At 37.5% G+C, this 23,967-nt stretch overlaps 1 protein-coding gene across 4 annotated transcripts in view; it reads right to left on the bottom strand.

Annotated features, from left to right (window-relative positions):
- ASAP1 (ArfGAP with SH3 domain, ankyrin repeat and PH domain 1) overlaps positions 1 to 23,967 on the bottom strand; it is a 142,090-nt gene that overhangs the window by 58,891 nt on the left and 59,232 nt on the right. For all 4 annotated transcript variants that reach the window (XM_059466295.1, XM_059466313.1, XM_059466288.1 and 1 more), the window contains 2 exons: positions 9,104 to 9,176; positions 945 to 1,090 (listed from right to left, as the gene is read on the bottom strand). In XM_059466295.1, the coding sequence (XP_059322278.1) occupies positions 945 to 1,090; positions 9,104 to 9,176 (219 nt within the window). The remainder of the gene's footprint in view (positions 1 to 944; positions 1,091 to 9,103; positions 9,177 to 23,967) is intronic.

Below are 23,967 nucleotides of genomic sequence, written 5' to 3' on the forward strand. Positions count from 1 at the left end.
AAACTGCACTTAAATTCACATTTTATAATACTTACTCTTAATTGTGTGCTAAATTTAAATTAAGGGTCAAATTAATCCAGAGTGACAGAAGTCTCTACAGAGCAAAGCACAAGGCTCAGTTTTGGGCCACTGTCACAGCCAGGGAACTTTGCTACAGTGACCTCTGGTGTGACCTACAGCAGTTATGGCTGTGCTGGGGACTACAGGAAGACTAATCTGTAACATCACTTGTAATTCACACACTAGAAAAGCTTAAAAATTTACACAACTATAAGAAAAATATAAAACTGAAGCTATGACTTTCTGGATAAAACAGTTACATTTACCAAGCCCATGAAAAATGATTTCACAAGAGATGTGGCTTCATTACTTTCAGTGTTCAAAGATATTTGCTATGAGTGCAATTTTATTATGGAGTTTTCAGAAATAAAAGGCCTAAGGCAAACTTTAAGTGAGACAAATCTTTAAACCACCTTTAAAAACCTGGCATCGATGGTTTATGTATTAAAGGGAGAGTGGACTGTTAACACCATTTAAACATGCTCAAATTGTTAGGTTTTTTTTCCAAAAAGTGAAGGTTTCTCCTTTTGTGGTAAAACAAATCAGTCACACCTAATAATATTGTATTTTTAACAAGAAAGACTTCAAGTTAAGGGATGATTTAAAATTAAGCTCCATGAGGAATAGATCACCATCAATCACTTGTGAATGATGACTCAAGGGGTGTCTCAACATTTATATTTACCTTCTTAACTTCCAATTAACAATCAAACACAGAGTGTGTCATAACACCCTTTACAGATCCTCTCTGAAGAAACTGTAGGTTTTGTTTTGGGAAAAAAATCTTAAAAATTATCCTTAGTCATCATGATCATGCATGCAGTTCTTGTATTATACTTTATTTTGAAACAAGTTAAAAGCTAAGAAAGTTCAAAGCTCCTCACCAGGTTCTTCAACAGTGTTGATAATTCTTTAGTAAGTGTGGAAAATTTTACAAAAGCTGTGCCAAGATCTGGATTATCCCGACTTAAAAAATTACTTCCAAATTTATCTAGTACTTGTGCATAGTTTTCTTCATTTTGAACATGATCTGCAAAGAAAAATCAAAAGTCAGTGTTTTTGTAGCCAATTATAATTTTAAGCTTACTGCAACTTAACAACAAACTAATAATCAGTACTTTGAGAAAAGCCACAAGTCAACACATTTACTGAAAAATAAAAGAATTTTAAGATTAAAAAGAACTACTTAGCAATAGGTATATATATGCTTTTTAAATCAGCAAGCTGAAATTTGTAATACAGAGATGAAGAAAAAACTCTGTAGCTATTGACAGAGTAATAAGATCAATAATACATCAGTGAAACACTATAAGATTGTTTTGAAAACAACATTGGAATTTTTAGCTGCCCACTACAGGAACTTTCATCCATACATGAACTTTTCTTTTAAAATGCTGGACATTTTAAAAAAGAACAAAAGTATCAGATAAAAAAGGCAAAAGTATCAGATTTAAATGCAAGAAGGCCAAGTCTGAATCTGACTGTAAGTTCAAAAGAAGAAGCATCTTACAAAGGCTCCCTTTTTGCCTGCTTTGTACACTGAGCTACCCCAGATAACAGAATGTCTATTGGTACACAGCCAAAGACTCATCCCAGTGTATTTAACAGCACACTGCACATACAGAGAGGTCAGAACCAAGACAATGCAGTTGAAGCCAGGCAAAGTGAGAAAAATCCTTAACTCAAGAATGAATTAGAAACTCTTGTATCTGAAATGTCCTTCCTGTTTCTATTTAGTTTCTTTTCTGGCATGTGTTCACATAGTTTTTGTTACTTCTATTTTATTGTCTTTAAATAGATAATTTACCTCTACAGCCCTTTGGGAAATACTTTATCACCTTTATCTCTCTTAGAGGATATTACCAGTATTAATTAAATCAATATTTAACTTTAATGAATTGCCTGGGCTTACTATGTGGGCTTTTTTCTGCAAACCACAAACACAAAACCACAGAGCTACAGCACAAGTCCTATGCAATGCAAGGGAGGAAGGGAAAGAGAGAACAGTTGCCAGGAGGTACCCTGGGTTTTTTCCCCCAAAATCCCCAAGGTTATTTTTTTCTTTTAGTTCAAGTTATGATATTGCCTAAGAGCATCTGAATTACAAGTTATGACTCAGAAGAAAAGGAAAAAAGAAGATGTAAGTTTCAAACAATACCTCCATGAATTCAAACAATTATTCCATTAATAATATCTCATAAATAATGTCTCACAATGCACAAATCTATTTGGGCATTAACAAATAGCTGATGAGGAGTTAAACAGTTAACTCTTCTAAGGTATTGCAGATACTCAAACAACAGTGCACCAAAGCTCCAACAAAAAAATGTCAAAACCTGTTAAAAAAGTACAATCCTTATTTAGCAATACCAAGCACCAAAGCTCACACATCACATCAGTCACATTCTAAAAAATCAGACATTAATACCGAGGTTTTCAAGAGGCCAAATATTTAATCATATGTTAATACAGAATTGCAATTCAAGCCATATGTTTTTAAGAAAACTGTTCCAAAAGCATACAGTTTTAATGAAATAGCTTAGCACTGAACTCAAGGAAACCACTACATAACAATAAAATATGCATTTTGTTTTGATGTAAAAGCTTTTGCACAAATACACACAGAGGACTTTATCTATGAAGGAGCTTTAGCTTAAGCTCTAACTGAGTAAAGCTCAAGCATAGCATATCCAGCTGTGCTGAAGGAAAAGCAAGGATAAGGGAAGGTCAGAAAGAGCCCTGCTAGATCATGGAATCCCCATCCTTGCTTGTGAAGCACTTTTTCCATCCCAGTATTTCCCAGCATTTTGATTTTAAGCACTGTGTTGTTTCATACAGCATTTTAAAAAATGATTTCAAAAGAGAGTGAAAAAGAGCTGAAGAAGCTTTTTTCCTTTATCTGTAGAAAGGCAAAAGAAATTCCCAGTCAGAAAGAGGAAGCAGGAAGCAGACCATTGTCCTAGAACAATATAGAGGAAATTCTCAAGAATCCCAGACTACAAATCACCTAAATCTAGAAATGAAGTTTTGATGGTGAAGTAAAAGGAATACTCCTATACTTGCTTCTGTAATTGCCACACAAAACGCAAGTATTCTGCAAGAATAAGAAATTTTCAATTTCTACATAAGTATCAGTGCAAATCTTGCAAAAGGAGATTAAATATTTTCTATTAAAAAGGCAAGGAAATTCCCTACTCAACTATAAATGCACATAGCTGAAAAATTAAATCTGCAATGTAGCCTACACTAAAATATGGAATGTGAAACCTGGCATGCTTAGAGCAAAGAGCATTCTTTGATCTCACTCTAGGTGCCTCATGCACTCAGAAATTACTTCTGAATGTCCTAACAGAATTTCCTTTGCATACAGAAAGCTCTAATAGGCATGACAATATTTACTTTCCTTCATACAAGTACTCATACAAGACTTCAATAACCCTAAGAGTGAGACAGGATCACTGACAGCAGCACATACAGGGAATAAGATTTGTCTTCCAGAACTGAATCATGCCTTTCCAATACTGTAAGCAACGCTCAGCACTGGGATGAAAATAGAACAGCTTCCCCAGGCAGACATCCTGCTCCTTCAGCAGCTCCCTGAGGCGTGCCAGAATCATGGAACACTGCAGGGACTCTGCACCCACTGACACACACAGCTCCCTTCAGAGGGAATCATGGAACACTGAGCAGGGACTCTGCACCCACTGACAAACACAGCTCCCTCCAGAGGGGTCTCACTCACTCCCTTCCCAGTGGGAGCTGGCAAGGCCCCCAGCCCCTGAGCCCATGCTGAGAATGCCACCAGAGTGTGGCAGATGTGGAGTAAAGCAGCACATCTGGACACAGCAGTGGCACTTTCTGAGCTGAATGAAAGCAGTGCATCTCCTCCACAACCCACACCTTCAACCCTGGCAACATTCACAGAATTTCCCTTTGGTCTGAGAAAATCCTCGCAGCTCCCAGTGCACAGTAACGCTGTGGCATCCCTTATGTCTGAGCTCTAACATGTATTTTGGGGAAATGTTCAGAGGAAATAACAGGAATGCCCTGGAGATGCAGATCCAAGCAGCTCAGGGAGGAGTGGCAGCTCTCAGCTGCCCTTGGCTGCACAGCAGCACTTCCAGAAGCAGGGAGCACAGAGCTCTGGAGGACTCCCAGGGCTCAACCCCACCTTGCACTGCACTCCCAGGCAGTCACCTGCAGCTCTCCATGCCTAGAGTGACCCAGTGGGAAACTATTCCCAGGATGAACAGAAAATACTTAAATGAGATTGACAGAATTTCTACTCTTTCACTAGAACCCACAGCATTCATTAAATGCTATGCTTATTTTCCACCCCAAAATTATCAGAATTTTAGCACATGCCTCTGAGCCTAGTGAGATTTCTGACTACTCGTGCATATTAAGGAAGGGTACAGAAGTACAAATTCTGTGAAGAGAGGTTAAAGGATAGCCTTTATTTGCTGGACCTACAAAACACATCACTGAAATTAAAGGCTTAAAATTTCCTTCCTCTACAACAGTTTTGTTCGAATATATTATTCTGCAAACACTGAAAAACACAAGCACAGAAAAATTAAATAGTTTACAGAAGAAAAAACACTACTTTTGTCATTGATTATGCCCAAAGAAACCTGAAGAATGTCTAAATTAATAAGAATTAATTCTGCATTTGTGGTTAACAAAAATAAAAATATTATTTCAGAATTTTGATCAACTCTAAACTATTTTTAAGCTTCTTTTAAAACAGCTTTGTTCCATGGATAGCGAGAGGAAAAATAAACAAAGTCAGAGCCAACATGCATTTATGAATGAAAGATGACTCAGAAAGGCTTTAGAAAAGCAAGAAAGTTAGCAAGGTTAAAAAGGATGGCAGAAATTTTATTTAAAATAAAAAACACCCTTTCTCATTTCATTCTTCACAAGTTGAAATATAATGAAAAAATCATAGAAAAAAATTATTTGACCACCATACAATTGTCTGAACTTGATAACAATAACGCCTTCTGGAATGAGATTGCTCAAGGGAAAAGTAATAAAAGCCTCTTTCCATATTTCAGAGCAAGAAACATCTCACTGTGTTTGCAAGGTTCTCTAGATCATCACAGTACAAGAGCACTGAGAGATAAGGCAGCCCAGAAAAGTAAATTACTTCTTTTTGCATCTCTGTTCATCACTGACATGTTTGAAGAAGCTCTCATGGAAGAGTTTTCTTTCTATTCCGCTTCAGAGGGCTTATACCAAATCTAACAGTTGAAGAAACACAGCATGCAATATCAAAATATTGCTATATTAGGCTTAAACCCTTAATATTGTGTGCAGTTCCTGTCCCTGCTGCCCAAAATTCACTTCTCCTCTTATCTATTTTAGAAAAGGAAGTCTATGATTCCATTTTGGAGAAAGTGAAGATGATTAAATGTGATGGTATTAGAAGAGAGATACTGTGAGTAATAACAGAAACAACTCAAACCTATTTCAAGATACAGAATGGTCCACAGAACAAAGTTTGGATTCATTCACCAAAAACAACTCTGGCTCTACTCTAGCAAGCCTTGGCACTTCAAAGCCTCTTACAAACTTTCATGCCGAGAACATGCAAAGCTCCCTCAATTTCATATCAGATGAGTAATTTTAATGGATTTGAGGCCAATGCCAATTTGAGACATGGGCAGGGACACTCTCCTCCTCAGGTGACTTAAGGTCTGAAGAACATGAACATGCATTTGGAAATTTTGCTCAGGAGAATTTAACTAGATTGATGCAGGACTGTGAATGATAAAAATTGACATTAATTCAAATTCCTTGGACAAAATAGGTGGCAGAAGTCCATTAAGAAGTATCAAACATCAAATATAATTTCTGACTCAAGGTAATTCCTGGCCTTCATGTCAGTGTGAGCTGAGAAAGTGATAAACAAAGTACTTAAAATACACTCCATCTTTGAACCATTTTTCTTCTTCCTCAAGCATCTGTTGTTGAGCACTGTGGGAGACCATGAGGATTGCTGATTTATCTCAGTACCTTTGGTCTTGTATGGATTTTATGTTTTTATTTCTCCATTGTGTAAACTCTTTTGATTATATTTGGGAGTTATCCCAGGGAAATAATGGAAAAGAGCTATTGAAAAACCTACAGCAAAAATAATTGTGCCATCTACTGCTGTTACAATTGAATCCAAACCTTACAGGAAAGGAAGCCAGAACAGATCCTCCATGAAGTTCAGGACTCCTGCCATAAGAAGGGCTCCTAGTTACAGACCCAATTGATCATGCCAGAAGACAGCAAGCCTGAGAGGGAGCAGGGGGTGAGAAGGAGGTGTCTGTCTGTCTCACTGGATTCCATGAACAGTCCTTTCCCATATAACCCTTTCAGAAATGAAAATAGGGAAGGGACATTTCTAAGGGTTTTCTATACTCTTGTGTTGGTTTATTTTAATTTCCACAGTAGTAGCTCTAACGGTAAATATGACAAATGGGTGAGGAAAGTACAGGAAGAGCAGAAAGTATTTGGGTGATGTTAAAGCTCTTGGTAACAGACCAGAGACTGTTGTGGTTGATAATTCAGCACTGGAGAGGAACAAATCAACACACCATAAGGTTCAGCCCTCCTGAAGAATTCTGTATGAGACACTGCCCTGTGTCACTGTCACTAGTCAAATGTTACTCAGGAAAAAAAAAAAGACAAAGAAAACAAGAAGACCTAAACCAAACCAACCAAAACAACAACAACAACAACCACCCTAAACACCAAAAGAAACCCCTCAACCCAAACAAAATAATCCCCCTCAAAAAAAATCTCCCCACAAAACCAAACCAATAAAAATCCAAAAGAAACAAAAAAACCCCCAAAGGAACAAAAAAAGTCCACAAAAAACAAACAAGCAAAAAAAAAAAACCCGCAAAACCAAAGACATAAAAACAACCCAAAGAAACAACAAAAAAACCCCCAAAGAAACAGAAACAACCCCAGCAACCCAAAACCACTACAACCCAAAAAACTAGCTATGGCTTTTGGTAGAGTATGAATTGGATTACTGAACTGAAAAAAGAATTTCTATTGTCCCTGAATAACTCTTTCTCACCAGTCCAGCTGGAGTTCTCAAAGGAGATTTTGAAGCAAAGGAGTACTACAAAACCTTTTCCTACTTTAGTAAATTAAATATGGTAGCAAACAAATAAATTTGTAAAACAAAATTCCAATTCTGGGTTCTCAAAATGTAGTCAGAGGCTTTCTTTTGATAAATAAAAATAGCCACATAATACTTTCTTGAACTGATAAACCCCAATTCTTTTTACAGCTGTTTCTGGAATGCTTCACTTAAGTATCAACGAAATCCATTTTTATCACTGGAGCACAAGAAAATAGCTAGTTCAGCAATTTTCCTTGTACAAGGAGACAAAATGAGCTTGAGTTTTGATTCACTTCACATTTATTTTTATAATGCTTCACATGTGCAACATGTTTTTGGTCTTGGCTTTACTAATCCCAGTTTATCAGTCACTGCCTGAACTGCCTCCTGCACACAGCTTTTCATTGTAGTGCCTATGACAGCAGCACTCTGAAGAGGGAGCCAGAGGATTGTGTATAAAGCTTTGGCTTTCTTGAGCCAAAAGAATTCTTACTAACTTGTACCTTTGAAACAAAGCTTGATAAAAAAAACCAATTTAAAATGTAAAAAACCCCAAATAAATTAAAAACCAGCTACCCATCTCTGCTCCTTTTTAAGTGCAGAGCACCCAATGAAAGCCATTAATCCACCTTCTATTGCTTTTATTCAATGCAACTAATTCATCATATAGTACTGCTTTACTTATAGGCCTTAACAACCACATTATTTTTATCCCAAGATTCAAATGATAGCTATTGATGTTATTGTCTTAAACAAGGCAGAAACACCTTGAATGTGTTCTACACTTTTCATCAGTTTTGAAACTCAGTTTTCAAAACTCTGTTTAAGTAAGTACTGTCAAATAGAAAAGCTTACTGGAGCATCTGAATACTTCTAAAAGCATTGAACTATACTTGCACCAAATACTATTCTCACTTTACATCAGGCTTCACAGACTATTGGGAAACATTCATCAACAATTGAAATTACAGCTTAATTAAAGCATGGTGCTGGCAAACCAACATCAGTGATTGGCAAATGAGAATAGTTAAGAATTTACAAGATATTAAAAATCCAGATACTTCCATAAACTAAGAGCACTCACAAGTAGCTCTGTATAGCAAAATATTTGCTAAACTGATTAGTATTATTGTTAGGAAACTGGAACTGGGATTTTCTAAAATCATGTATTTACAGTCAGAAGGTTATTGGCAAGTCCACAGCTCTGTTTTCCAGCTTCCTTTGGCACAGTTTTTAGAACTTAAGAAGAGGTAGAAGCATTAGAGTTTTAAAACCAAATCTGTGTATTGATGTGTTTGATCACCATTTGTTACTGCACTCAAACTGATTATCAATTCATATTCTAACCAAATAAACTCCCATCAAAGTAACTATTATAGTCCCAGCAAAACATCAACAGTGTCTTCAAGCAAGCAAAACAATTATATAACTATACTATTTCAGGTAAGAAGGGAAAATACATAATTTTGATTTTAGGCAAGAAGAAAAACACATTATGAAGGGAGAGCAAATGTTGACAAAACAAAACCAGATATTTCTTTTTATTTACTTTTAAAACTTTTAAACAAGTTCTAAATCTTATTTCACTTCTAAGTGCTTTCTAAAAATTCATTTGAGAACACTTTTTTTGTCATTGCTCTAATTAAAGGTAAATGCTTGAAATATTATGACAGCAAGAAAATTTACCCGTGGGATTCTCCCAGAGGCCATTGAGAAGGAATATGAGGGTAAAAGAACTGGAGAGCTCAATTATCTGATGTATAAGCAGAAGTAAAGAAAGAAAATTTTGAAGTCCAAACACTCCTAAATAGATAGGCTTTTCTTATGCTATACATGTCAACAGGATGAACTGCAAGACATCTCAACTTGAAATTAAATGCTTTGGCTCTTGTAAAATTGAAAACAATGTCTTACCTTGCCCCGAACTATATATTGCTTTCACAGATTTTTTCACCTTCTGTAGTGCAGTTCTGTCTTGATCCAATGCCTACAATAACAAGAAATAAACAAACTTTAAATATTTACTTCATTGATTGCCAGAATATACTTTAACAACTAAACAGAAACCAACAAAACAAGTAGTTTCACAGGCTGGAAAAAGCTGCAGGTACAACTGATTCAGCCTGTGGGAAAGTCTGGGGTCATTCAACCCCTTCAGGATGAATTAAAGAATTGAACTGAAAATGCTCTGACAACAGAGCAGAACAGTACTGACAGCACTAGAAGAAAACCACCATTTTAGTTTTGCAAAGGACAAAGCCTTTATTCAATTGCATTAGATTTTGGAAAAAAACCCAAAAAAAGAAATAGCAGATGCTTCTACACTAGCCCTACGGTTTCTACTACAACTAAATTGCTTGTTAACATCTGTGGCTCTCCTACAGTAATAGTGTTTGTAGACACAGATCACAACACTATCCCTTGCACCAAATTTCACAACATAACTCTAAAAGTACATCAGATGAAAAGCAGTAAATCAAAATAAAGGAATAACACCTGATTTTGTGCAACATAATGTGACTGAAGGACTAATAATAATAATATTCAAATATACATTTTCAGGACTACATCTTTAAGAACTTCAAATTTTCTGCAATAGTTCCAAAATCCAGTATAAAATGTTATTAAGTAATGATGAATTGAGGATTAGATTTCCAATCATACACAGAAATGTTTAAATAGTGTGCTATATTTTTTCCCATTTAGATCACAGGCAATTTCCCATCACCTAGGTAATGTTAGATTAGTGTTTGCAGTATAGCAGTGTTTGCCATATTATATTCACTTCCAAATCACTGCAGACCTTTTACTCAGAACCACTGTCAGGACAGCAGCACAACTGAGCATGGGGCCTGGTAGAGACCACACCAGTCACACTGCAGAGACCCTTGCACAGCCCTGTTATCCAAAAGTTTAAACTCTGGAGCTCCTGGGGGTCTGAAGCCTGGCAGAACAAGGCACAATGTCAGCCACTCCTACAGAGGGACATCACCAGCAACACTGAGTGAAAACACCCCATAAGCAGAGCTTCCACTGCCAAATCTGAGATGGTTTTGACAGTAAAAGCCTTAGAAAACCTCATAGCACCTTCCAATATCTGAAAAATGGGGTCTGCAAAACAGCTGGAGAAGGAGGTTTTTATAAGGGCATAGAGTGATAGGAGAAGGGTGAATGGCTTGAAACTGAGTAGGCTGAAATCAGATATTAGGTAGAGATTCTTTACTGTGAGGGTTGTGAGGGACTGGCACAGGTTACCCAGAGAAGTTGTGATTACTCCATCCCTAGAAGTCTTCAAGGCCTGGATGAGGCTTTGAACAACCTGGTCTACTGGAAGGTGCTCTTGCCCATGGCAAGGACATAGGAACTAGATGATATTTAGTTTTTCTTCCAACCCAAGACATTATACGATTCTATAATTGAAGGATATTCCACTGGGCATCAAGAAGCTCCAGAAAACCACATGGGGAGCTCCAGGTCAACTACAGCATTAAGCACTGGAGACAGGTAAATGTGAGGGTTCTGCTCTTCAGTGAGTTCCAAACACTGAGAGCTCCTCTGTGTGAACACTTCCAGTAGGAATCCATACAGAGAGAAACCAATTAATATATAATGGTTCTGTTTTGAGTAGCCCAATTTTAACCATGCAAAATGTTATAGCTGAAAAACACATGATTATCTGTAATAAAAAATGGAATGTTTCTGTTCCTTAACTGGAAACAACCATTTTCTCAGATCATGCAATCATTCCTGTGGCAGCTAAAACTAGAACGTTTGGAACCACAAAAGCTGTAAAAATGCCTTCTGAGGCTATTTATCTCTAGGATTTTTTTTCCATTTACAGCAGAACAATGGATTAAAACATTAAGAACTGCAAACATTGTTACTTCTTTTGCTCCTCACTAAAATAGTGGGTTTGATTTGACTTACATCTTGCCAGGAAAAGCTACCATTTTTAAATGTAATAAAATATTGGGAACTCAGTGTTCCTTTCCAAGACAGTGCACAGCAAGTGCTTCTCTTTGATTCCTTTGCAAATGCTGTCAAAAGCTTTTGCTCCTGCCTGCCTCTACGTCAGGCAGTTGCTGTCATACATTTCTACTGAAGTTCTTTCTATCTTCAATGACCAGAAAAAAATAATGACTCATTTGTCTACTGAGAGTTTGAACACAAGACACAAGATAAGAATTTGAAACCAATATTTTGAAAGAAAGACAATGGTTAACATTGATGAGATTGAGAGATAAAACTTTGCACTAAGGTCCGGTACTGAAGCAAATTGGACACTCAGGAGAAAGAAACAAATACAAAATCCCCAGGAAACTTTTTCCTGAAGTTATTAATCTAAAAGACTATGACAAGCAGACTAGAAAAATTTTCTAAATTGGATTTGGTATTGAATTAGATGCAATCACTAATGTGAGAGCAGGAGGAAAGGGAACATTCATTATTTTAAAAGAGGAATCACTGAGTAAAGCAATATACAAAGATGACATCCACAGCCTGAAGGAGCCAGTGATCTAAGTGAAAATGACATCACAGGCCAATTTTGTATTTTTATACTTGCAAATACAATTTTTACATGAACTACTTCTCCATAGTCCAAAACTATAAATAAAGCACACTTACATACCAAGTACAAAAAAACCTGTTATCTAGGGTTGCTTAGGTGCTTTTGGGTGTTGAGGTTTTTTGGTTGTTTGATTTTGTTTTGTTTATTTTATATAACTGGAGACAGATTGTTTCCAAATATATTACATTCCTCTTAGATGTCTTTTCCTTGTAATTTTTAGGTGCACTCTGCTGCAAACTAAAATGCAAACTGTTGCACTCAATGCTCAATTCAATTATTATTCCAGAGTAATATTACCTTCTCTGCATCTTAGACAGGAACAGCCTTGCTTTCTCTTGCTAGGTGAAAATGAGCTTTTGCAGTATCCATTAATTTTTATTTTGAGTATTTAGAATACTAAACACTTTAACTGCTATCATTGAAGACACAAAATGTGATCTTCCATTAAAAGTGGCATACATTTATATAAGTGGAAATTTCAGTGTCTTAGGGAGCCAAGGAGTTTCTGTGACAATCTCTGGGTATTCAGTGGCACTCCTTCCTACCTACTGAACTCTTCCTTACCACCACCCACTCCTAACAAATGCTTCTTTCTTCATTTCCATAAAACCATCTTGCAGGAGGCCTTTTTAAATTCAACAGAAGAACATTTTCTTACCCTCTTATGCATTTTGCAAAGATGAATCATTTAAAGGTACCCATACCACAGATTTACTACCTTATTAGCTAAACAAAGCTTTATTCTTGAAAATGCCCATTTTGGAGACAAGATCAAAATAATGCAAAATCAGTTTCAAAAAAAAAAAAAAGGGGAAAAATTTGAGAAAGAACACAAAACAACCACCATATTTAATCTGCTTAAGTAGAATGAAACAAGGAAAGCTCCCTGCTCGTCATTCTCAGTGGATTCTCTGGCTTTGTTGAGGTTTCAGGTTGCTGCATTCACTTATATTGAAGCTTATGCTGAAGAAGAAAATCTCCTGATCATTCAACATCATCTCTTCTAACTAATCAGTGCAGAATTCCCCACATAGTTACTCCAGATATAATTTCTCCTTTCTGCTATAATATGGGTGCTTTGAACCCAGCCTGCCATTTCAAGCCACCAACTTTGTTCCAATCTGCCCTTCTGAAGAAAGCATTGTCTCTGCTCCCTGACCCCAGGGCACTCCTGTTGGCTACACCAGCCCCAGCTCAGGAGCTGCAGTGCTCCCAACAGCCCTGTGAAAGCTCCTTTTTAGCCCACCTTCCATCACTGCAGTGCACACTGACAGACATCTGTACTTAGCTACCATTGCACATTCAGAGAAGGCACCTCCTCCCTCCTAACATGTACATTCACAGTGGAAAACTTGTCCACCTGAGGATATAAAACCAAATTAACTTTGGGCTGGAGACAAGGTGAGCTCTCCAGTGGATTGATGGAGATCACTGGGAAGCAGCATGGGCACTTTTACCAGCCTGCCACAGCACACAGAACAGGGCCAGGTCAGGAGAGGTATATGCTGACATTCCCTAACCCACACCAATCCTCTCTGCTACACATTTTCCACTGCTGTTCACATTGACAGACACTGCCTTGCCTCCCCTCAACCCTCAAGAGCCTGATCTCTTCTCAGTGAGAGGTATTTCTATTTTGGGACCATGCTCTGATTTAATAGTCTATAAATTTTAAACCAGAAATTATACTACAGTACAGCGTGGAAAGTGGTAAATTCTGGTTTGCCATCTGTCTCTGAGGTAGTAAAAACTGTCAGGTTCACATTTAGATAAACCACTAATTGTTTCTTTAAAACCTTGTGTCTTTTTATTCTGTACAGATATGTATTATTTATGGGCATGTGTGTGTATAAATACATATTAGAGTGTATTAGTGAATGTCCCTGCTCATGGCAGGGAGGTTGGAACTCGATGAACTTTAAGGTCCCTTGCAACACAAACCACTCTGTGATTCTATATTTGTCCTGATGTGTCTGTACACAAAAGTCTACATACTGTAAACCATATTTTGAATATTTGAGGTACTTATTGGTACAAATGAAAATCATGGTTTAAACAGCACATAAACCTTTATTTCTATATTAACATAAAACTACTGTCCAGAAACCAATCACCAAAGTGCTTTGCACACATATTAAATTCAGCTTTTCTAGAAATCAACACCAATCCAAAGGCACACATTTGCACAAAGGATGCTACTGCCCATTGAGACCATTAGAGTACTAAAACATCAAATACATTTTGTGTACCTTGCAAACCTTTGCAATTTGAAGAGGGGTAAAAAAACCCACTAATTTCTGTGTCAGCCTAACAACAACAAAAGAAAAAAGTGGCTCAAGACACTATCACATTAATATGTCAGTATATTATTATCTGAAGGAGATGCATGTTCCCACTGGAACAAACCACTCATGCTTATATCAGAGAAAGTTTAGAAATTCACACCATTTGTAGGAGATTTGCCCTAAAAGATTCCATATCCTACCACTACTAGAATCCATCCACAAAAATAACATACCAGAGAAGAAATATTTTAAACCATTCCAATATTTTGCACAAGACAAATCAATGACAAAACCTTGAAGGGGATTAGAGCATGCACAACCTATGTACTTATCACAAAAAACTTCTCTCTCCATGTATTTTAAGAAATTATTTTCTTATATTGAAAAAGTAATCCATGTGAAATATAAAAATATTTGAGGTTATACACACAAATGGGTGTAATGAATGCTTGGTAGTCATGCGCCTGTATTGTCAGACACAAGAACAATTATTTCATGAAACACACACAGATGATTTACTAGCTTCAAGGGACTAAAAAGTAGTAAACCTTTCACTTACCAATTTACACACTTCTCTAACCCTGGCAGAGAAGTTACTGCTGGCTATCCTATAAAACATGCTTGCCCTCTGCTCCAGTCCCAGTTACAGGACCCATGGAATGAAGTAGAGAAATAGCACCTTACAAAGTCATGGCTGTGCAGCAGCAGTATCAGCTTTCCTCACAATAAAGTCCAGACTTTATTGGAAATACAATAAACACAGACTAGACAGCTACTAAGTTATTGCATGCCACTGAAATTGCAACAACACAAACCCCTATAATTGCCACAGTGAAACAGAACCAAAAGAGAAGATTAGCATCAAGTGTTGGTCTCCTGTAGCTCACTCACTCAGAAATGAGCAGAATTCCAAACCCACTTAATTCTGAGCACAGAGAATTGACTCAAACCACCCTTCCTGTCCTTCCCTCTCCACTCAATTTATACTGTTCCTGAGAGTCACCAGAATGAAAATTGTTTCCAATTGTTGGTCTCAGCACATGTCTACATGACAAAAATAAGGGTGTTCAAGTGTTAAGAATTTTCTAGAGAAAACCTCTTTGTGTAAAAGGTAGATATACAAAGGTCCAGCTTGAACTTGTCCTGAACTACTTCAGAAAACCCCAAAGGGTGCCAGTGAGAAGAAGCAAACCAAAATAACACATCAACAAGCACTTATCACTGTGGTAACTGATGCCAGCATCATTTCATACACCACCATTTCCCAGCTGCTTCTAATAGAATACCAATTAAAATAACATCATTTTTAAAACCTTGTCTTTTCTCTGAAAATTTTAAGCTTCAACTGTTTTAAGCATAACCTAATGAAAAAAGCATTCAGGGATCAAACTGAGTAAATACATTTTCCCAGAAGTATTTTTTCAGGTAATGTCAAAATTTAACATAGATCCCATCAGTTGAACTTTCCTCACATCTGCTCTTAGCTACATGGTCTGATGCAATGCAACAGTCTCTCCAAACTCCATATATGTGACAAAAATCACCAACCTCCAGAGCTGTGAAGGTCACAACAGATGAGCCAGCTCATTTGTGTGGGCTCTTAAAAGAGCTGCAGAACTGTTAGCCACTTAATGATTCTCCAAGTATTACTCAAATGGAAGCACAGTTGATATTGCTTAGAAAAGCACAATATTGCTAATTGTAATTTGTTTAACAACTGGATCCTTCTTTGCAACCAGACTTCTACCCAGCAGCCTTTGCTGCAAGAGCAAGACACTAGTCAATATCTATGTATGATCACTCCTGCATTAAATGAAGTTAGCAGCACACTTTTTCTAATGACCACGGTGTGGATGTTGGATTTTGTGCACACTCTGACACACCTGGGAAAGCTTAACAATATTTTGGGCAATTTCTTTCTTCTAGTTTCTCAGTTGAGTTACATCAATACTTCTGGGTCTGACTTATTTTGTGCACAAGGTACATTTAGAGATATCTGAAAAATAAGCTAAGGCATTTGTTTCCAGGAATGTTGAGTACACTGATCAGATTTATTCTTTAATTTTTGTCGTGTAGGAGATGCTGAAAAGCCCACAATTAGTGACAACACTTGAAACCATCCAGTGACAGTTTCTCCCACAGGCTCTAAACCAGCTTCACTGGGTAGAAACTAATCTTGGTGATAAATATCAGAAAATCAGAGAACAGTTTGAGTTGGAAAACATCATCTAGTTCCAATGCTCCTGACATGGGAAGGGACACCTTTCCCTAGAACAAATTGCTCAAAGTCCCATCCAAACTGGCATTGAAATCTTCCAGGGACGGGGCATCCACCGCTTCTCTGGACACAATGGGACATCCACAGCTACTTAGTGACAATATTCTTATCTTTATACTGGCAACAACACACCTTGAGCCAGCTAGAGCTGCTGGAACAGTTATCATTCACAACATACAAACCCACTTCAATCAGCAGTACTGAAGCTGAATAGTACAGAAATCTAGAATGGCAAAACGAGTGAAAAAAAACCTTCCCAGATTAAATGAAACTGCAGCACAACTTTACCTATTTCACACCCCAGCAGCTGGATAAACATATTGGCATGACTGCTGGGATAAAAGATGGCTACAGCTCAGAAACCAGCACACCCACAGCCAGGCTCCCAGCCCCTGAAGATGCCACTGTCCCCAATGCCCAGGCTGCACACAGGGCTTTGCCAGCACTAAGGCTGCACAGCACATCACCCAAGAACCTTCCTACATTATAAATGTTCCTGTGTTTAAAATAACGAGTGCTGCTGCACTCTGCTTTTCTAGAGCCGTGGCTAGAGCCATGGATATTGTCAGTCTTTTTTCCTGTGACTTGATTCTTCTTGTCCATGTCAGCAATCTATTAAGTACTGTTTTAAAAGCACAAAGGGAATGATCCTAAAATAACAAAAGCCTCTTCTTTCCCTGCATTCTTGCAAACCTCTCCTTATACTTTTTTACAAAAACTAGGGGAAATACATTGATTTGGGTGTGAGTATTGGCTACCAAATACTACCCTACAAAATTCTTTTTTTTTCAGCATAATTCATTGAAGTTTTTGTCATTTACCCAAGACATTATAAAGTGACATTTTCATTTAACAAAAAGCTTATATGCAAGAGACATATCTACACACTAACACACCCAAAAAAGATAGAACAAGATTATGTATTTTTGAGAACAATCAAACAATAAACTCATCAGAAGATAGTGAATATTTGAGGCAAGGTCTTTCAAAAGGAAACAAAATGAGGAGAAGATGACATATAAACAGCATAAACACAACTACATACAACAAATGTGCTAACAAATATTGGGTTATTAAAAATGTGATTCTTAGCAACTTGAAGTGGAAAAAAGTACAGAAGTCTCTAGAAAATTGCTCTCCTCACTATACCAGACTGTAAATTTTACTAACAGGACAGCTCTTTGGTTGCAGCACCAGAATTAAATACTGTAAAATATTTTTGTCCCCATTTAACTCTTTTCCTTCTTTTTTCTGAAACCACAAAATATTTTGCAGCAGGCTCTGCATTTAAGCTGTTATCCCAGTAACTCACAGGCACTTTCTACTCAGGCACTACTTGATCAGGACTAGTTATTCTTCCTGGCAGAAAAACTCTACAAACATTGTCCACAGTTTCTGTGAATGCTACAAAAGTCAAAAGTGACACTGAGGAATAAATGCAGCCTCTCCATGGTGCTGCAGGCACTCAGCACACTCACATCTCATGGCCCCATAAACTCCAACCCTGAGTGGCATTGTTGGGACCTTCTACCACCATTCCACCATTACTACTACCATCAGAAATCTTTTTAAGAAAAAAAAATTGTCGTGGCTAAGTTGAGGGAACAGACGTGATCTCTTACTTGAGAACAGGAACAACTCATGCTACTTCTCCTCCTAACTCCTGAACAAATATTTAAATGCATACATTGATGGATGACTGCAATATTCCATTTCAGAATTATTCCATTCAGAGAAAAAAAGTGAGTATATTAACATACTAATACTGTTTCTTAAAAAAAAAAAAAAAAAATTAAAATCGTGTCTATGTTTTCCAGGCTGCAGTTTTCAAGGGTTTATTAGGTTAATTAAAAAAAAAAAAAAAATAGGATTTCGAGTATAACACAGACCTTGAAGACTACTACAACATGATGAGACACTGTTATGGTCCAGTTTTGTTCTGCTTATGGACACTGCAATGATGGCAGACTTGGTGAGATTTCACCTTTCATCATGTTAAACCTTCAAGCAGCACCACTTATGAAATTCAGAGCTACATTCACGTCACCAGCTAAGAGAGCATCATCAGCAAGCAATCCTCATTACAGGGTATAACACAGAATGACACTGTTGGATAATAACAGGAAGAGGAATAAAAACACATCTAGAACCAATCTAGAAAATAAGCATACATTAATATTTTTTTTGCTGTTTTTAAGGTAAATTTAAAAATGGATATCTAGAAAGATTCTAGAAAACTAGAAGTTTTACTACATACAGTAGAAGTTGTGTTTCTAATCTAATTCTAATTCTGCTTAGCCTGTGACTAGAGCTTTACAAAATGCATAAATGAGGGATTGGAGGTACCCTCTTAAAAAAGAAAGATAAAATCACAAGAGTATAATTTAGATGTGAAGCATTAATTTTTTAATTTCCATGTTATGTTCTTTAATATAATTATTTTCTCTGGACATATATAATTTAGTGGGAAAATTATAGAAAAGGAAACACAATAATCAGGATAGCTAAGTCCAGTATTTTAATAAAAGCCTCATCTCAAAGCTTCTATTTTCTTCTATGTTGACTTTCAATCAACATGCAAAAATAACATAAATGCACAGTAGAAAATGAAGATATATATCTCATCTTCATTGTGGTACAGAAAACCTACAGACTTCTAAAAGCTATAAAAGCTGAAGAAAACCAAGGAATAGATATGTGTGTAATACATATAATTTAATTATGTATGTGTTTACTTACCAGAATAATTATATATACAACATAAGACCAGAGTAAAATCTGCTTTCTCAATATACAAGTAAAAAAAGTGAAATGAGAAGGGATATCAAAACTAAAGCAAAGACCTGTGTTTGATTATACTCTGTAGGTTTATTTTGGGAATGCTGGCACACATTATGACCACTTGCAAACTGGTTAGGCATAAAAAAGTATTTCTGACTCATGTACAAGTGTATAAGTGACAGCAATCAACCAAGGGTGCAAGAAGAGTATATTTTAACACCACTGAAATCCTACAACGTAAAGGTAACCTGAAATTCCCCAAATTGTATATATGACCTGACAAAGTCATTGGGACAGCACAGAATCTACAACTTTCCCTTCCATACCAAGGACACTTTAAATAGAGGGCTGATTTAAAAGGTACTGTTTTGAAACCACAGTGAAACTTAGAAGAATTTGGCAGCAATTTTTAGCATTTTAGGAAACATTATGAGTACTTTGCAAGCAAACTGCTACTTTCTTCACAGCATTTTTTAACCTAGTATTGTGTTTTGCAAAAAGAGCCCCAAGCTATTTCTCTTTTATTGCTGTATTGGAGAACAGATGCCCTTGGAGAATATTCTATAATTTTCTTTTAATAATATCACACTTCAAATAATAATTCATAGACAAGATCCTAAACATAGCTAAATTACACTAGCAACAATTTTCTTTAAAATACTCAGGCAAAAAGCATTCACATTCCACAGATTCAAACGCAAAAGTTAGTCAAAGAACACAACTTCCTATATATGCAGGGCTTGAAAAAGGTTCACATTCAATGGAGGTAGAGAAGACAACACACAATCATCCTTCTCTTCCTCAAGCTCAAAACACTTTTGCTAACACTTGTGCTAGACACCCACAATGAATATAAAATAATTGTGCAACAAGCTCTGCTGTGTTTAATTTGGTTTGTTTTATCTAACCAGCATTCTAAGTAATGGAGGCTGAGAGAGGTGGGGTGGCTCAGCCTGGAGAAGAGAAAGCTCTGTGGTGACCTTACAGCACCTTCAGTACTTTAAAGAGCTACAAGAGACGAGGAGTGGGACTTCTTATAAGGATATGGAGTGATAAAGACAAGGGGGAATGGCTTTAAACTGAAGGAGGGTAGATTTAGTTTGGATGTTAGGAAGAAATTCTTTCCTGTGAGTGTGGTGAGGCCCTGGACCAGGCTGCCCAGAGAGGTTATGGGTGCTCCACCTCTGGGAGTCCTCAAGGCCAGGCTGGATGGGGCTTTGAGCAACCTGGTTCAGTGGGAGGTGTCCCTGGCCAGGGCAGGGAGCTGGAACTGGATGATCTTTAAGTTCTCTTCCAAACTAAATCATTCTGTGATTCTATGATGAGGATGTATGTCACTTCAAAAGAACACAGGTTGGCAATATCCTTCTTTAAAATAAGGAATATAATTTATGTTTCAGAATGGAGAAAGGAATGTGGGAAAGCAAATGAAAACCAGGATTGCTACCATAGGATAACAAGAATGCATGGACAAAGTTGATTCTTACCATGTAGTTTTTCATGCTTGTATAATATGCAACTAGAACATATAGGCTACATTTAAACATAGCACAAAATTCCATAATCTGAAATCCATCCAAAAGAACAATAATTACATAATGAAGTATATTTAATCAGAAACTAAGTTATTAATATTTTAAATATTTTTTCCTTTTAACTATACATTCCCCCCCAAGCACAAAATTGAGACTAATACTAAGCACTATTAAATGATAGCATTTATCTTGTAGTTACCTTGGTTTGCAAAAACAATTTATTCACTTCAGTCCACTCCAAATATTGTATTAACTAAATCTAATGGATGCAGCTAGTGCTTGAATAAAATTAACCTCAGTCAATATCAACCAACATCAGTCTTAAAGACAATCAAGAGGTTTCCACAATCAAGGAATAATTTTATATAAAAACAAGACAGACCCAGATACTAGAAAAATAATAGATTAACAGGCTGCAATATTTTAAAATTAAGTAACAGCACAGTAGCTCTCACAAAGTTGCAAAGAAGAGGCTGTGAACACAACAGAAAATTTATGCTACAGTATATTCCCTTGACAAACACCTTCCAACTCTGATGCTATGCAACATGACACACAATGTTATCACCAATAAATTTAGTACCATTTCACGATCAGTTTTAGTGAGACTGACATTTTCTTCATTTTTACATTTCTGCAGCTTCCTTATAGTATTTTTGATGAAAATTTAATACCTCCAAATGCAATTTAACACCTCCAAATGTAATTTAATTTAAAGTGGAAGCATATGAATGAAAATGGATTGTTCTCCCTTTCCTCAGGAAGTAACAATGGTTTCAGGTATCAAAAAAATACAATAGATGTCCTACAATATACACCAAATATATGTGTATGGTTAAAAGATTCACTTTGGAACATAAAATGAATGTATAGGAAAAATGGTGAGTAATATAATAAAAATTTGGATAGGAAAGATGAAATTGTTAAGCAAATGAAGGTTGTAATCAATAGCATTCCACATTTCAGCTGGTATTTCATGACTGAAAGCAACAGGACAACAGGAATGCCTGCAGGTTTTAGTGGAAAGCTAGAGTGGTCAGAGTTCCTGAAAAATATGGTTTTCCTGTTTCTCCTCTTCCAACCACTCCTTCTCATTACCTTCTTTGTACCAGCACACTGGTGATCACAAAGTCAAGGAATTAGATCAGGTTGAAGTTGCCCTTTTTGGTGGGTTGTGGTCATTGCAAATGAGGATGCACAACTGCACACGTGGTGGCTCCAACCCCTTCAAAGGATGCACAAAGTGCAAACCTGCACACACAGATCAGTGTGTTTTGGGGCCAAGTAGGCCAAAGGTATCCTGGGGTGCATCAGGGAGAGCATTGCCTGCAGGTCAGAGAGGGGATCCTGCCCCTCTGCTCAGCCCTGGCAAGGCCTCACCTGGAGTGATCTGTGCAGCTCTGGGCTCCTCAGTACAAGGCAGACACTCCTGGACTGAGACCAGTGGAGGAAAAAAGATGGTTAAGGGACTGGAGAATCTCTCTTATGGGGAAAGGCTGGGGGAGCTGGGCCTGTTCAGCCTCATAAAAAGAGGTGACAGAGAAGGGACCTCATGAATGTCTATCAGTATCCAAGGGGAGGTGTCAGAGGATGAACCAGGCTCTGCTCAGTGGTGCCCAGCAATAGGACAAGAGGCAATGGGTAGAAACTGATGCCCAGGAAGTTCTACCTGAAAATGAGGAAGAACTTCTTTACTGCAGTGACCAAGCATTGAAACAGATTGCCCAGACAGGGTGTGGAGTCTCCCTTAATGGAGATTTTCAAGAAACTTCTGGACCAATCCTGTGCCCTGTGCTCTGGGATGATGCTGCTTGAGGAGGGACATTGGACCAGAAGACCCACTGTGGTCCCTTCCAGCCTTACCCACACTGGGACTCAATGAAAATTGCCGTGTGACCTTAGAAGACAGATTATATTGGATATTTCAACAACATTAGGATCCATTCCATCTGAGCTGCATTCCTTGCAACCCACCTACTTTTGATCTGTGAAGATACACTTTGAGACTGTAAAACTAGAATGCTTACAAAACAACTCTGTCAGAAGGCAGAAATATCCATGTACAGAGCTAAATTCCACCTTCTCCTTCCCGAAACAGGGGTGACTCCATCTACAGATTTCCTGTTTAAATCTCACATTGTTTCTCTTGACTTTTTAAATGGTTCTATCCTTCAGAAACTTAGTCAACTCTTTAAACTACAGCAACTCACTGCTGTTCCTTACACCTTTTCTCATGATCTTCACAAGTGCATAAACCATGGCTGAAGAAGGGTCTGAAGTTTTACATTTGCAGCTACAGAGTTACTGCACTTGACAATATCAGTGGAGCAAAATCTGAAAAGCACTTTATGTAACTTGCAGTGTTCTGTATTATTAACTGTCAGGTAACCTGGTTTAAATACCTCCTGCTGCTTTTATAAGACCATTTATCCACCACAGCAGACATCACTCCACACAGACAGCACTTCCTCTCAGCACTTCTTGCTCAGAGAAGGGTGGTATTTAATAAGGGGGAATTTAGTTCTGCAGGCCAGATGCTGGCCTTAACAGAGCACTAAACAGAAAGAAAACACTAAGGGGTGCAACAGAAGCTGTGGGAAATTGACAGTAGCTTTTCTGGAAATACTTCACCTTGAATTTTCTTTCTCAGGGCAGCTCCTTCAAAAGTCTCACCTATTCCTCCTTCTTACCCAAGACAGTAAGCACAGCGCTTCAGATCTCTGCAGAGCACTCACAGCAGGCACAAGGTCCAGCTTTGGAGAGGAGCACATGGCATCACAGAGGGCCAAGCACCCTGCCAGGCCTCACAGGCCTATAAAAATCCCAAATGGCAAATTTGGGTCAGTATTCAATGGCTGAACACAGTCTGTTCCAACATAAAGGGCAGAGGACTTTAAACAAACCAGCAGGTAGCAAATTCAAAAAAAAAAAAAAAAAAGAAAAGAAGGAAAAGTATAGTGCTTTGCACCACAAAGGGTAAGCTGTGGAACTCCCTGTGAATTTGAAAATTATACATATTCCAAAAACTTGAAGACAAAATGGGTAAAGTCGTGGAAGAAAAATTCAGTACAGCCTTTAAATATAAATTTAATGCCTTTGTTCTGCCATACCCTGAGCTGCATGTTACTGGAGACAGGGAGGTCATACTGGAGAAAGTATCTCTACAACTCTGCCCTTTTCTTCTACTGCCCCTATCCTCTACTGCTGGCAATGTCAGAAAAGCTCCTAGGGTCTTATCAACTTCTGGACTACTCCATCACAGCTGTTCTTCCCCTCACTGATGGCATTTCTGTTATGTAAGCTGTAACAAGAAGGAATTCACCAGTACA

This window comes from Ammospiza nelsoni, chromosome 1 (assembly GCF_027579445.1).
Source record: "Ammospiza nelsoni isolate bAmmNel1 chromosome 1, bAmmNel1.pri, whole genome shotgun sequence".
NCBI lineage: Eukaryota > Metazoa > Chordata > Aves > Passeriformes > Passerellidae > Ammospiza > Ammospiza nelsoni.